The 15,542-nt window shown below is 40.8% G+C and overlaps 1 protein-coding gene across 1 annotated transcript in view; it reads left to right on the top strand.

Annotated features, from left to right (window-relative positions):
• Positions 1–15,542, top strand: part of MCF2L2 (MCF.2 cell line derived transforming sequence-like 2) — a gene marked incomplete at both ends in the record, with an annotated part of 253,923 nt that overhangs the window by 23,609 nt on the left and 214,772 nt on the right. The window contains one exon of the mRNA XM_080804372.1: positions 10,837–10,920. Coding sequence (XP_080660498.1) covers positions 10,837–10,920 — 84 coding nt within the window. The remainder of the gene's footprint in view (positions 1–10,836; positions 10,921–15,542) is intronic.

Genomic DNA, 15,542 nt, shown 5'->3' with positions numbered 1-15,542 from the left:
TTTCTTATTTTTTCTTATTTTTCTAGATTTTTCTTATTTTTGCTGTTTTTTTTTATTTTTAAAAATAACAAACATATATTGCTTTCATAAAATGAAAATAAGAATCCAGATAAGAAGCTCATGTTCCTGAAGAAAAATGTTAAATCTGAAAAAAGTGTTAAATCTGAAATGCTAAGACTTCATTTTTAAATATAAGAACTAATAACAGACTGGTGGTTTAAGAGTAGAAAAAAGAAAAACAGTTCCCTTCAGCAGGCTGGCTGAGAAGGAACAGCATTTCTGAATGTGCCTTATTTGTGTTTGGAAGCCGGTAAGACACATACTTTAAGAGCTGAAGAGACTCCTCGTTTCTAAAACTACTTTTTTATGGATGGGCTTTTAGATATTATCCCATCCCCCCTCCTCTTTTTTTTTTTTTTTTTGCCTTGAAAATGTTTACAATACATTCATTCCCCTTGGATCACAGAGTAGGAAAAGTGATTAAACAACTGTCTTTGTCTCTCTTTATTCCTCTTTACTTATATTTGGAACCTGAAGAGGGGAATTACTGAATAGAGAAGTATGCTTTATCATTATTACAGTATAGTTTCTGAATTCATGTTTATAGTATACATCATATACTTATATAGGCATATATACATATGCTATCTTATCAAAGGCAAGGAGTACCATGTATTTGCTACTTAAGAAAGAACAACTTGTTAATCGGATTTTTAAAAAAGATTTTATTTATTTGACAGAGACACAGCAAGAGACGGAACATGAACAGGGGAAGTGGGAGAGGAAGAAGCAGTCTTCCTGCTGAGCAGGGAGCCTGATGTGGGGCCTGATCCCAGGACCCTGGGATCACGACCTGAGCCAAAGGCCAACATTTAATGACTGAGCCACCCAGGCGCCCCTGTTAATCCGATTTTACTTTCCATTCTTAAAACCACAGACGCTCACCTGTGCATGCGCACAGATCCTACAGGGCTTGAATTCACGTGTAAATTATTGCCCTGATTTTTATTAAAGTTGAATCACAAGAGCTTTACAGTTTTGTTGGTAGTAAGGAGAGGAAGTAATTTGAAAGCTTATGAAGAATTTCTGAATTCTAAACTCACAGCATTATGTACATGTTGTTGCTTTTCTTCTTCCCCCCACTGTAAAAGGTTATAAAACGTTTGCCTATATGCTCTAGCTGTCAATCATTTTATTCTGTTTGTGACTCAAGACAACTATGACAGTCAGAGTATCTTAACGTAGGTTTTGGGAGTGTCTAAAAGGCCTTTTTGATATGACTGCAATCTGACATTCATTCACTGGCTGTATTTATTCCAGGAATTGTCTCATCTTAGTTTGTGTTTGTTTCATGTGGTTGTTAAACTGACCACAGATCTGGTGGCTTAAAACAGCAGAAATTTATTTTCCCATAGATTTGGAGGCCAGAGGTCCAAAATCAAGGTCTCTGGAGGCTACAGGGGAAATTTATTTCCTCGGCTTTTTTGGGCTCTGGTGGCTCTAGGCCTTTGTTGGCTTGTGACTGCAACATTCTAGTCTCAGCCTCCCTCTTCACATGGTCTTCTCCTCTGTTTCCCTTTCTCTCTTTTTCAAAAATTTGTTTTGGGGGGCAGGGTCAGAGAGAGAATCTCCAACAGACTCTCTGCTGAGTGTGGAGAATCTGAGAATATATATGATTGCATTCTGGGCCCACCCAGATGATTCCAAGTAGACTCTGCCTCTCAAGAGCCTTAACTTAGTCATGTCTGCAAGGACCCTCTTTCCACACAAGGCAGTGTTCACAGGTACTAGGATTAGGACATGGTCTTATCTTTTAGGGAGGCTCTATCCAGCCTGTTCTTTATATTCTAGGAAGATAAGCCCTTTATCAACTATACATGCAGTACATTTTCTAATTTGTTGCTATTTTTTGACTTTGTTCAAGGTATGTTTGCCCTGCCAAAGTGATTTTTAAATTAACTTTATCAGTCTTTTCTTACTGGTATTTCTGCCATACTTTGAAAGGCTGTTCTGACTCCGGTATCATAAAAATCTTTTCCTACATTTTCTTTTAGTATTATTATGGTTTCATTATTAAATCTGGCTGGAGTTTGTCCTTTTGGCAAGAAGTGAAAATATGGATACACTTAAACATTTTGACAATAATAAAATAACCTTACATAGCACCTGCCATATATCAGGAATTTTTCTTAAGTTTTCTAGCTATATTAACTCAATTCTTACAATGATTAGATCAGGTGGGTGTGTTATAATTTCCTCCATTTTCAGATCAAGAAATTAAGGTACAGGGACGTCAAGCAACTTGCTCAAGATTAGTCTGCTGTAAGTGGCAGAGTTAAGATTTGAACCTAGGCATTGTGGTACCAGAGGTGATGCTGTTAATCACTGTACTTGATGTCCTTTAGTGACCAGCGGATTGACCCAACACTACTTGTTGAATAATTGCCCTCTGGCCCCATGTGAAATGCCACTTTTGTCATATAATACATGCTTATTTATATTTTGACCTGACTGTAATCTCTGTTTTGCTCCTGAGTCCTTCTGAACACAAAATAATTTCTATCAGACTTGTTTCATAGTGAAAGAGAAAGGTCAGCTAAGGGGAGTTTATGAGCAGAATTTCAGTGCAAACCAACAATGCATGACAATAACATGGGTGTTTGTGAGAAATCCATTGTAGTATCCTTGAGATCATAGCTCAAAGGACTGAATGATCAATTTAACTAGCTTCTGTTGAATCTCTTAAATATAAACTGCTTTCACATGGTTTTAAATTAAGTAAGTTGGATAATGTACATAAAGCATGTAGTTCAGTGCCCAGTAGGCAGTAAGTGTTCAATAAATGGTAGTATTAATCCTCACAAGGGCCCTCCAAGGAGATGAACTATTATTCATTCCCGTTTTACAGAGGGAGACCCTGATGATAGAGGGGCTGGTTAGTGGCAGAGCTCAGATACAAGTCCAGTTCTTTTCGTTCTGTTTCCATACCTGAACGAATGAATGAATGAATGAATGAATCAATCAATCAATTAAGAGAGGAAGGAAGGAATGTTTGCTAGAGCTTCCAGGACTTTTTCTTAAACAAAAATAAAATTGTTTATCCATCATATTGCTAAAACATCTAAAATCCTACCATTTTGATTCTTTTGTGTGAAGATTTTTTTTTTTTTCTCTTAAGAGCTTTAGAAAAGTGTAGAAACTTTTGGAAGGGTGCAACATTAAATGATTTTTACTCATATCAGGTCTTCTCATCTCTTCATCGTATACCATATTATATTGTTTTGCCCAAGGCACTGCTTCCAGACCTTAAACTTGGTCTGAATGGGCCAAGAATGAGAGGGCATAGGCATGAGGGAGCCCCTCCCCCGCCCAGCAGTGTGGCAGGCTTGAGGTGGATATGTGTAGGAAGGAGAGGTAAGCAGGTTCTCAGGCCAGGATTTTGTTTCTCAGGCCGCTGACCTCACAGTCAGCACAGAAGGAAACGTTTACACCATCTAGGCCTCTGTTTTAAGAATACTTTGAACACACAGAGATGATTATTTTTACTAAATGATAAAAGAAGCAGACAGCAAACAACCCAAATAAAAATTTTTTTTTCCTTCCCTGAGCTGTATTTTCATAAGCAACAGGAAAGGACCAAGAATAGTCTCAGGACCAAGAATAGTTGTGCTGGTTTTCTGTTGGATCAGCAGCACCAGGAGAACTTGTTAAAATGCCCCACCCTAGGCCTACTAAATCAGAATCAGCATTTGAAAACCCATGTCATTTATATATCCATTATAATTTCAGAAGCACTGCTCAGGGCGAGGTATTGATTAAAATGCAGGTGGGGCATTTGAAATCCAGTGTTCTAAAAGGAAGCCTTATGGGAAGGAGGGATTAAGTAGTTTCATAGATTTTCTCAGTTTCCTGCAGGGCCTTGATTGCTTTTTATGCAGAATACCCCAGGCCGCAGAGCTCAGTTTCATCTGTCCTGGAGTTATGAAGGGCTACAGGGGAATGTCCTCTCCAGCCACTGTTGCTAAGGAAACTCATTGCATAGAAATGTCCACCTCTGCAGTGCTTGGCTTATACAAGGGTACAATATGAAATGTCAGCAGAAATTAAGGAGCTTTAAAAAAATGTATCCACTCTGCAAAGGAAAGAAAGGTGAAATGGAATTTAGGTAAGTATTAGCAGAAATGCTATGCTTAGTAGTATCTTACCAGTTCTCAAAGCAGTTTTAAACAGGTACTGCAGAGCCTGGGACAAGGGAACGAATGGAGGCCCACATGCCACAGTTAAATAAAATATGTTTTATCTTCCTACCTACCTTACAAACATACTGTCATAGGAACAAAATTAAAACATGTATAAAGCAGTGGTTTTTATCTGAGTAAAAGTCAGAAAATAGCAAGGATGAGAAAACTGAATTATTGAATGTGTCTGAGTGTTGTGTTGATGGACCTGTGAAATTTGGGTGCATAGTAAAGGGATCTGTAATCTGTAAGTCATTAATTAATCCATGAAATACATATATTTTTTTCTTGCTAGCAAGATTTTTCATGTCAGCAAAAGCACTGTTGTTATGATTGAGATTTTCACATAATTTGAACTCTTTTGAGAGCAGTGACCTGAAGTCAATGTGATCTAAGTGTTGTAATTGTGTTCAAGGAATTCACATTTTGGAAGGAAGAAAGAAGGTTGATGCTTGGTAGTGCTTGGCCTGAAATTTCATTAGATGAGAATCTACAGCATTCATGCCATGTGAGAGGAAGGATTTGACGTGATAATTAATTTGTCTCTTTTCTTACCAAGCACTTCTGCGGCTCCAGTCCTCCCCGCGCTCAGAAGCAGTGTCTGTCCCTGATGTCAGCCGTGGCACAGCCCACAAACCAGCGTAGCATTGGAAAGCAGTCGCCTTTTCTTTTGAAGATATAGATCAAGAGATGTGACGAAGTCCTTCCCTGGGGCTCCAGTGGTGTTAAGAGAGTAGATGTATGGGGCAGCAGTATGCTCTGTTAGCCCGGAATACCGGATTGCAAGTGACAAAGGCACCCGTGTGGTCTTTAGCACACATATTTTTATGGGCGGAAGAGCGGTGAGCTGTGGTGCTCTTGAAAGTTTGGGGCCTGGACCAGGGGTCACAAGGAAATTTGGGGGTGATGGGAATGTCCCATATCTTGACCTATCTGATGGTTACTTGAGTGTATATATTTATCAGAATTCATCAAACTGTACTCTTAAGATCTGTGCATTGTACTGCATGTAAATTATACTTCAATAAAATCCTATTAGCATGAAAAATAAAGGCTACCAGAACATACTTTTCTCTATGTAAGCTGAAGAGGGTAACCACAATATGATTCCATTACTCTAACACAACTATTTCAAGTGTTCTTTTCTCGTATGCCTGTACACATATGCACAAATACACCGCATGTTTTCTTCTTTCTCTTTTAACTTGTCTACAATCACGTATAGTTTTTATGTCCTTGATATATCTTAAATCTTTTTCTATGGAGATGGTTTTCATAATCATATAATATTTGCTTTCATTTTTTTCACTCTTTTTTATAGAAAAGATTTTATTTATAAAGAGAGAGAGAGAGAGAGAGCACCCACAGAGGGAGAGGGAGAAGCAGACTCCCTGCTGAGCAGAGAGCCCAATGTGGGACTCAATTCTAGGACCTTGAGATCATGACCTGAGCAGAAGGCAGCTGTTTAACTGACTGAGCCACCCAGGCATCCCTCATTTTTTCACTCTTACTAATAATATTCCAGTCTATCTTTTTATGTATAAAGTTTTTATTTTACTATTTTGTTGACATAAATTTCCATATATAGGATGAAGGATTATGAAGATTTTAATGACTGTGTGTTGAAGCTGTGTATTGTAATGGTTAAGATGTTGGGCTTTGGAGTTCAGAATGAGATAGATTCAAATTCTGACTCTACTTAACCTTGGATGAGCTACTGCAAATCTAGTTCAATATTGCCCCTAGCATTGTTTTGAGGATTAAATGAGATACTGCATACAAAGGGTTTGGTATGTAGCCACACAGTAATCACTGGATAAAATACTGTGAAACTACTTTCTAAAAGGGCTCTACCAGCTTCACTCACCAAGATTATGTACATGTTCTGGTTTTCCAACAAGATTCCAGCATTGGATATTAGAATCTCAGTTATTTTATGGGTGAATGAGATATTCTATTGCTGTTTTAATGGCATTATTTGACTAATAAGAAGTTGGTCATTTTTCAGTGTTCTTGCTTTTAAAATTCTGAATTTCTTCTTCAAAAAAAATTCTTCCACCTGCTTTTCTATTGCTTTTTATTCATCATTAAATTTGTGGACAAGACTTAGTGCTATCTTATGGTTCAGGAAAGCATTGCAATAGCACAGGGGCCAGTAAAAGAAGGAAAAATGGGTTTGTGTTATTCCTGACCCGGCCAATAAAAAAAGAGAAGTGAAACAGCATGTCTCCATGAGGTAGCTTTGCGTACCAGCCCGGCAACTGATTTCTCAAGCTTCTAGTCCATACGTGTTTTCCTGGCAGTCAAGTGTGGTCTACTTGAGGGGATAAGAGGGCGGGGTGGGTCAGAAGAGGTTCATTTTAGTGCAGGGGTGCATTCCTTTACTGTCATTATCCAACTCATTAAATGAGTTAATCTGTGAGGTAGCACGGTCAGGGCTGGCTCACAGCTGGAGCTCCTTAGTGTTACTAACAGAGGCTGGGACCGGGGATCTTGGGCCCTTTCCTAGTCCAGTTAGGTGGCAAACTCTTCCATTTTTCCTGTTCACCACATTCCCTTGGCAAAGTAGAAATGTGGCAGGGTCTGTCAAACTTGGGGCTGCCTTCCCTCTTCGGTCCAGACCAAAGTTTATTTCCCTAATTTACTTACTTAGCAATTTGGTTCTTTTTTTCTTCAGACCATACTGGAACCTTTCAAATCCCAATGTGACTGAAATTTCAGAACAGCCAGAGTGGAAGGCTAAGGGTTTTGCTGCCCTTTACTCCTGACCAGTTGCAGCAGGCAGATTGCAAATAGCTGTTATCAGCAGTTCCCTGCTCTCTGTTGTGAGGATGGCTGCCATCATTGCCATCCTGCCCCAGAGCCTGCACCACTCTCTCAGACTGGGTGGTGGACAGTGCAGGGCATTTGCTGCCTTCCCAACTTGAGTTTCCATGGATTGTGTGAGGCTATTAATCCATCTCCGAGGAGGCTGTGTTATACCCTTCAATGCCTTTTGCATCTCTGAAACTCCGGGTCCAGGGTAGCATACAGTCACTCACCTGTATACTTATCAGGGATAGAAAAGGGACAGGTTTTCTCCCGAGCTATTTGTAACTTTGCCCAAGATACAGATTGTGTTGAAATTGAATTATCACTTCCCCTGGCCTTGTGTGGGTTGAAATAGACAAGCTTCTTCCTAATCCATGCGCACCAAAAATAGCAAGCAGCAAGCAGCAAGCCTCCACATAGGACCCAGGGCCCAAGCAGAGTGTAGCAGGCACCACCACTTCGGTGGGTCATCACTGGTCATCACTGCCCAGCTGTTTCTGGAGAAGGCAAAGCGATTCCGCAATGGAGGACGCTGAAGCTCAGAGTGTTCTTGCTCTGGTTGTCCAGCTAGGAGTTGGCAGAAATGGCCTTTCCCATGCAGGGCTGTCTGGGTTCTTTCCCACTGCAGAGAAGGGTGCTCCTTTACACCAAAGGGCCCCTGCCCTCCCTTCCTTACTCCATCTAGACATGAGTGGATAGCAAGGCTTACCAGCAGTAGGGCTGGTCTTTGTGTCTCTTTTGGTCACAGTAGGAATGTGGCCTGTTTGGGGCTGAACCGAGTTGGGGCCGAACCTCTTCCAACAGGGCCAAAAATGTCAGGCATCACTAAAAGCTTGGTGTGTCTGAGATCATTTCCTTGCTCTGGGTCAGCATTGAGTCTAAGAAGCCCGCATGATCTGTTATGGCTGGCCAGGTGGGGTCATGAGTTTTCTTTGTTGGGATATCTTCAAGGACAGCCCCTTCACTCCCTGGTTAGGGGCCAAGCTTCCTCAGTAAAGGCAAACCAGTGCATTTCTATTTTTGAAAAACAAATTATACATCTTAGTCCTGTTCATTGGGTAACCTGTTACCCATTTGGTAACCTTTCTCTGTTGGAAGGCTGGGCAAACCTCCGCAGACTCCCATGATGAGAGACACTAGTTACCCTCTCAATCGTGGTAGAGGCTAGTGCTGCTGAAGACCAAGGGTCTGGGAACTCCTATCATGGAAAACCAAGGTTTGTCCTTAGAGTTGGGTGATCCCAGGCTGACCTTGAGGCCATGCTTAAATTACATGACCACAGGCAAGGTCAGAATCTCTCTGGGTCTCCATTTCTTCACTTAAAAAATGAGATGGATTGGGGGATGGTTGGCTTAATTCACTTCTGTTGTCCATTTTCATATCTTACCTATTTGAAATATCTAAAACATACCTCAAATATTGAGGTACAATAACAGTAAATTGCATCTTATGATCTTGGTTTTTCTTTGGGTCATTATCTCTTAAATATGCTCTCTCAGGTATGAAAATACAGCAATCCAGCTCTATTTTTGAGTATACCATTTTCTCAGACTACTGGGAGATTATATTCTGGAAAACTCTTCAATTATGTAACTCCTGTTCCTGCTTAAATTCCCTATGTTTAAATTTATATTTTATTATGAAAAATTTGAAATATATGCAAAAGAATTATATAATGAAATCCCATGGACCCATCAACAAGCTTTAACAGTTATCCATATTTGTCAATCTGATTTCATCCCCTCCTCCCCCTGCCCCATACATTTTTGGCTGGGGAGAGGGAACTCTTGAGCATTCTTAAGCAGATCTCAGACTTAATATCATTTTACTGTTAAAAACTTTAGTTTGTGTATAAAACCAAGAAGACCCTCCCCCTTTGCCAAATATAACTACAGTGTTAATATTGTACCCACTATAATTAACAGTGAAACGGGGGTTTAGTGAATTTTTAGTGAATTCAGGATGGAAAGAGGAAGATGGAAAAGAGAAAGGAGGGATGAAGGAACGAGCTCTGACTGGGTTTACCTGCTTTCCTCCAGAGAAAGTGGTAGAATTCACTGAGAAGGCTCTCAGCATATCTATTTTATTTTATTTTATTTTATTTTATTTTATTTTATTTTATTTTATTTATGTGTGTGTGTGTGTGAGAGAGAGAGAGAGAGAGAGAGAGAGAGAGGGAGGCAGAGGGAGAAGCAGGCTCTGTGTGGATCTGGGAGCCCACTGTAGGACTTGATCCCAGGACCCTGGGATCATGATCATGTCTGACGGCAGACATTTAACTGACTGAGCCACCCAGGCACCTAAGAAGGGTCTCAGCATTTAAACTGGCACTTGCCCCAGCCCTTACAAGACTTTCTGGGAGCGCCTGGGTGGCTCACTCGGTTAAGCATCCCACTCTTGGTTTGGCTCAGGTCATGGTCTCAGGGTCCTAAGATCAAGTGCCAGTCAGCTCTGCACTCAGTGGGAGTCTGCTTGAGATATTTTTCCCTCCCTGAGATTCCCCCCCCCCCGTTTCATCCCCCGCTCATGTGCACGCTCTCGCTTGCTCGCGCTCTCTTCTCTCTCTCTTAAATAAATAAATAAATAAATAAATACATAAATAAATAAAATCTTAAAAAGAAAACTTTCAGAAAACAAATATGGGAAAGTCCTTTCCAGACAAAGGGATATAACTAGTATTTACTGAGCATTTACTGTGTATATCCCCATATATATCACTTTGTTTAACTTTCACACTAAAGCTGCTAAGTGGAAAACAAGGTTCTGGGAGGAGCTTCCACAATACAATCTTCTGACTGGTCAGCGTCACAGTATCATACCATTACCCTGACTCCAGGCCGAATCAATGGGAGATTTCTGTTTAGCATCAGTGTACAAGACTATGTGGCTCTGCCTTAATCCTGTTTAACTGCTATAGAAACAAGAGCCAGTTTATTTTTTTGAGATTCTCTGGGAAGTAGTTAAGTGAGGGTAATCATATCTTAGGCAGTGAGAGTGTGAAATGTCTTCCTCTTTCCAGCCCAGGCTAACAATTTCCATTCAGTCTTCTCTCCTCTCTAATTCCCTTCCCCCAGATGGATAGATTGCAAATCATAAGGCTTACAAATCACTCTTAGGGTTAGAGGACATTTGTAGGTTTGTGCTTGAAAGATTTGAATTTTTGGAAGCCTATAACTTTTTATTCAGTATGGAGTATCTTTAATTAACAAAATGGAGAAAGGTCTCCTTAAACATGCTTGGCAGTGGGAAGAGTTCCCTAGAAGTATTCTGGAAGGAGAAGAAAAGTAATTAAGGAGGGAGGCATAAAGGAAGGAATGAGGGAGGGAAGGAAACAAAAAGCAAAGAACCTTCATAAATGTCAGATAGATGTTATGACCCAGCTTGAGATGAACACTGGGGACATAGATTGTTTGCGTTTAAGATGTCCTGCAGACCTAAATGTAGGCAGGTCCCTGAGTACCTGCTTTGGCAATGAGATCCTCCGAACAGCTATATTGTGAGGCTGCTGAAGCTTAAGCTTCAGGGCCCCTTCCTTGCATTGACCCTCCTAAAGCCTTGGGAGAGGCTCTAGGAATGTGTTCCTGTGCTCATGGGTATAACCACACAAAACCCAGATCCATTCCTGCATCTCGGGAGTAGCATTCTCAAGAGAATAAGTGCCTGTAATCATACCTAGATAAGTCCCAGATTTCCCTAGTAGTGAAGCTTCCCTTTCTTAAGCCCCCTTCTTCTAAATTCTCTTTGTGATTTACACAAATTTAAACTAATTTGTATTTCATTTGTGCAGATGAAATTATGCAGCAGGAAATCAGGCCGTTGGTGGCAGTGGATATAATTGAACAACTTCACAGACAGTTTGCCATTCTCTCAGGTAAGGTGCAAATTAATGTGTATTTTAGATTTTGCTGCAGAGATCTTGTAGAGAAGCGCCCAGGCTCTTGGACCTTAATGAACAGTGGACCCAAGTCTTAGTTGCCCCTTCAGCCTCTCCCAGAGTTACAACGAACAGACGGAGGAGGGTCGGATCTCATAGTTGTCATTCCTATTGCTGTTGGGTGCAAATTGATCTGCCTTAAGGGAATGCATTTCTTTGAGGTTGTGAAGAAGGGAGCTAAAAAGATTTTGAGGAAGGAAAAGGAAATAACTACTGATATCAGCTGCCATCATGATGTTTTTCCTACTTTCTTGTTGGAGGTTTTTCTAAGATCTAACCTTAAGAGAGTTTGGTTTTAAGGGTTCTTGAGCATTGGTGAGGTTATTTGATCTCTGAGAAATTTGTCTTTTATTCTTAGCTTTTATGGACCTAATTTTAATGCATTGATTTCCATTGAGCATTTGGGAATAAAGAGAGGCTAATGTTCATAAAAGGCTTGGAATCTTCTGAGCCTAGGTACAACCCTGAGAAGTTGTCATTACTAGAACACTCTTCTTTCTTATTCACTTAGCAAATGATGACATGACTTTGATTACTGAAACTGGAGGTACATACCAAACCCTAAATTACAGTTAGACCTGTGTTAGAAGCGTGGTGTGAGATTGTCTTTAGCACACGTCACAGAGGAATAAGGAGGTTAAGTTACTCTCTTCATCTTCTAGATTAGAAAAAAGCAACAAAGCTGCCTTAGTTCCATCACGAAGAATATGAAATTGATATTAATTTAACCCTACAACATGGGATATTAAAAAAGACAGATTTCTTTCTTTTCTCTAAATCATATTTAATCTGCTTCCAAGTCCTTATCTTACTGAGTTTGAGGGAAATGCAATCTCTGTTATTGGCATACTTTTCCCCATTCCAGAGTTGTATCGTGCGTGGATGCATCTTATACAATCTAGACATTCTGGGGAATTCTCTGGTCTTTCCTCTACACTGATCGCCGCTCCTATAGTCACTGAAGGTTCTTTAAGTACAAAGTCCTCATTTTAAAATTTCTGCCTGTATTGCTTGGAACAGAAACTATAACATAATAGGAGCTCAGTTCAAAATTATCCGAGTCCTCTTGGTCTGTCTTGTGAGGACTGCTCCTCATATCCCCAGCCTAGGCACTGTAGTCATGGTCCTGGTGGGGATGCTAACCAGCCTCCTGAATGTGCATAGCTTCTCTTGGGGAGGCTGGGATTCTGCAAAACAAAAGGGAGGATGGGGATTGCTCTTTGGGTTTCTGACAACTGCTGCTGGGGTCTTATGCCACAGAAGGCTGCAAGACTCACACATGTCAGGGTCTGGAATGGATGATGAGTGAGGTGGAGCGGATTTCTGTATCCTTACACCAAAAGTTGAATGTCTCAGCACAGGATTCTGACATATATAATGGCTCATCTGGGGAAGGAGTCCAGTGACTGATTAATTCATGCATTAAAGGATCCAAAGTTACCTTTTTGGAATATTACTGAGGTGCTTCTCTCTATTCTTATTTCTCAGAGGCAATAAAGAAATGGATGTCAGACAGCCCTAGATATGGACTTAGGTTCTGCTGTTGGCCAGCTGCATGTCCTTGGGCAACTCAGTTTTCTAAGCCCCACTTTCCTCATTTGTGTAATGAATGGGTGGGATCATCATAATTTTGAGGATCAAAGACATAGTGCATGAAAAATGCTTAACATTGCAATTACCAACTAAATGACTTTTTTTCCTGATATATTTTAATCCCATAAAAATGTTTATTTTTGGATTATAGTACAAAAAGTATTTTTTTTTCTGGCATGATATAATTTGTATAAGGAACCAAAGCCATGCTCATAGTTGAATTGGTGTATAATGCCACAACTAAGTCAGCAATAGAGATAATTGTCAGTCTTTAATGGAGAGCATAGAACTATAGAAAAACACACTGGACCAAAGGGGACACCTCTGCATTAGGAGAGTCACTTTGACCGTGGCAGAGACAGCCTTTCATTTTTTGAGCTTCTCTTGTCATCTTGTGGCCTCAAGTTTGCCCTTCTTATGAGAGAGGAGCATGGATTAGCAGTTGTAGCCTTTGCAATGCAGCAAGTCTTAAAGAAAATCAGTAGCCCTGGGGTTCTTTGAGTCAGCATGTTCTTGGAATTCCTAGACCTGCTTTTCGTCCTTACCTGAAGTGGCATGAAAGTCAGTAAGGAGGCCGTTGTGGGTGCCTATGTCTTTGTGGTTGTAAAACAGAAATCTCCATGCTTAGGTCTTTTCCCATCACTGAGGCAGCCCAGGTATGGCATCTGGTCTGGGTCATGGCCATTTTCTGTTTCCTGATTCAGGCAAGTAGGGTGAGGGTACTCCAGCTACAGACTTTTCTATAGATTCCACTGAGCTCTGGAAAGAGCCAGAGGCCCCGTCAACCAGGAATGCTGGGAAGGACAGCAGGGAGCCTTTTTCTCTGTGAGGCCCCAGCTGCCTGGCCTGCTGTGCTCTGAGTGTGCTCCCATGGCTGGCGGGAGAGATGGGTGACCCAGATTTGTGGCCAGATGGTTGGAGTCCTCTGGATGGTCAAGTCCGTGGGCAGGGGCCACTGCAGGAACTGGATAGTGACTGGTAGAACTGATAGTGGACTGATAGAACTGGTCAGGGCCTCTTGGGATATTTCTAAATTTAGGGCTTAGCTAGGAAATAAGAAGATATAAGCAGGTTAGTGTGGTGGAAACACTCCAGGCTTTGGGCTCAGACAACTCTGGGTTCACATTCCAACATGATTAGTATGTCACTGTGAACCTCAGGTTTCTCATTGACAAAGTGGGTTGTTTTAAGGAAAATGCCTTGCATAGTATCTGGCTGTAAGAGGACTTAGCTTGTAGGACTTGTTTCTTTGTTTTCTAAGCCACATAACAAGAGGTCCAAAAGTGGAAATTCCTTGTATTAGATCAGTGGCTCAAAGACATTAAGGGTGCATCTTTGCGATTCTCTCGATGTTTCTCTTGTTTCTGAAGTCTTAATGTCAGTACGGCAGCTGCAGCTCCAGATATAAAGTCTGTGTCCAAAGGAGGAAGAAGGTAAAGAAGCAATGCTGGCTTCTTCTGTTCTTTGGGCCAGGAGAGCAAGAACTTTCCCAGAAGCTCTTGGTAGACTTCTGCTTATGTGTCATCCTGGAACTGTGTTGTGCAGCCATATCTGCCAGCAAGGGGGTCAGAAGAGACAAATATTTAGCTTTGAAATGGCTACAGTAGAAGGTGGTCAGGTGAGAGAGGGTTGGTTGTAAATTAGCCACTTAATAGTTGTTTCCCCCCCTTGGAATCATTGTCTTTAAGTTCCCCCCCCACCATCATATAACCTTTTAGAAGTAATTAATAATGAAGGTGTAAAATACTCTTAGGCTTGTGGAGCCCACAGTGTTTCCCCCCCAGCAAGTGGGAAATTCTCACTGAAGCAATGGAGAATGTCAAATCAAGGAACTACCCAGAGTCAGAACTTCTGCCGAAATCAGAGATAGAGTTAGTAACTTGGCATCCAGGAAATGAGAACCGATGCAACAAGGTATAGAGAGCAGTACTGCTTAATAGAAATAAACCATAACCCACATATGTTTTGACCCACAAAATTTTACATTTTGTAGTAACCATATTAAAAAAAGCAAGGAGGAATATGTGAAATTAATTTTAATAGCATTTTTATTTAACTCAGCGTATCTAAAATATTACTCCAACACATCATCTCTATTAAAAATTATTGTTGAGGGACTTTACATTTTTCCACACACTGTCTTGGAAATCCAGTTTGTATTTCACACTTGTAGCACATCTCAATTTGGACTGATTATATCGCAAGTGCTCCATAGCCACGTTTGTCTAGTGGCTATTGTATCGAGTGGTGTAGACTACGGAAATGGTTCTCAACCAGGTTGGACTGAAATCTTCTTTTTATAACAAATGATTTGCATTGCCCCCCCACACTATCTTGAGTTGGAATTTAGGATACCATCACCTGTATTAGTTAGGGTGGGCTGAGCCGCTATACCAAATAGACTCCAAATAGACAAACACAACAGGAATTTAGTTATTTGGCTTGGAGCACTCCGGCATGTATGTTCATGGTCAGCAGATGACTTTTCTCCATGTTCCTCATGGTCAGCAGATGACTTTTCTCCATGTTCCTCACACATGAAGGTTCCTTTCACTTTATGGCTCATGTTACTATTATCCACTTTGTGGCCATCTTATTATCTGTATCCGGGAAGCAGACAGGGAGAAGACAGCATACCTCTTCTTAGAAGCTTCAGCTCAGCAGCAGCACACACTGCATACCATTGACTTGAACCTGGATCAGTTATATGGATACACTTAATGTCATGGGAAGCTAGCCAATTTAGTTCAGTTGTGTGCTCATGGTGGGTGAATAGCTATCCCCTATTTACGCACATACTGAAAAAAAAAAGAAAATGAAAAGGAGAATAGCACAGGAGAAATAGAAGGAAAGTAAGAGTAGTAAAAAAAAATATGTATTTCAATATGTAGTTCTTGCTGTACTAGAAAAAGTAATAAAATAGGTGTTCGGAGTCACCATGAATGTGATAGCTGCAAATGCTGGGG

The sequence above is a fragment of the Martes martes genome (assembly GCF_963455335.1).
Source record: "Martes martes genome assembly, chromosome: 1".
NCBI lineage: Eukaryota > Metazoa > Chordata > Mammalia > Carnivora > Mustelidae > Martes > Martes martes.
Note: the sequence above shows the minus strand (reverse complement) of the source record. Positions and strands in the feature narration are given on the sequence as shown.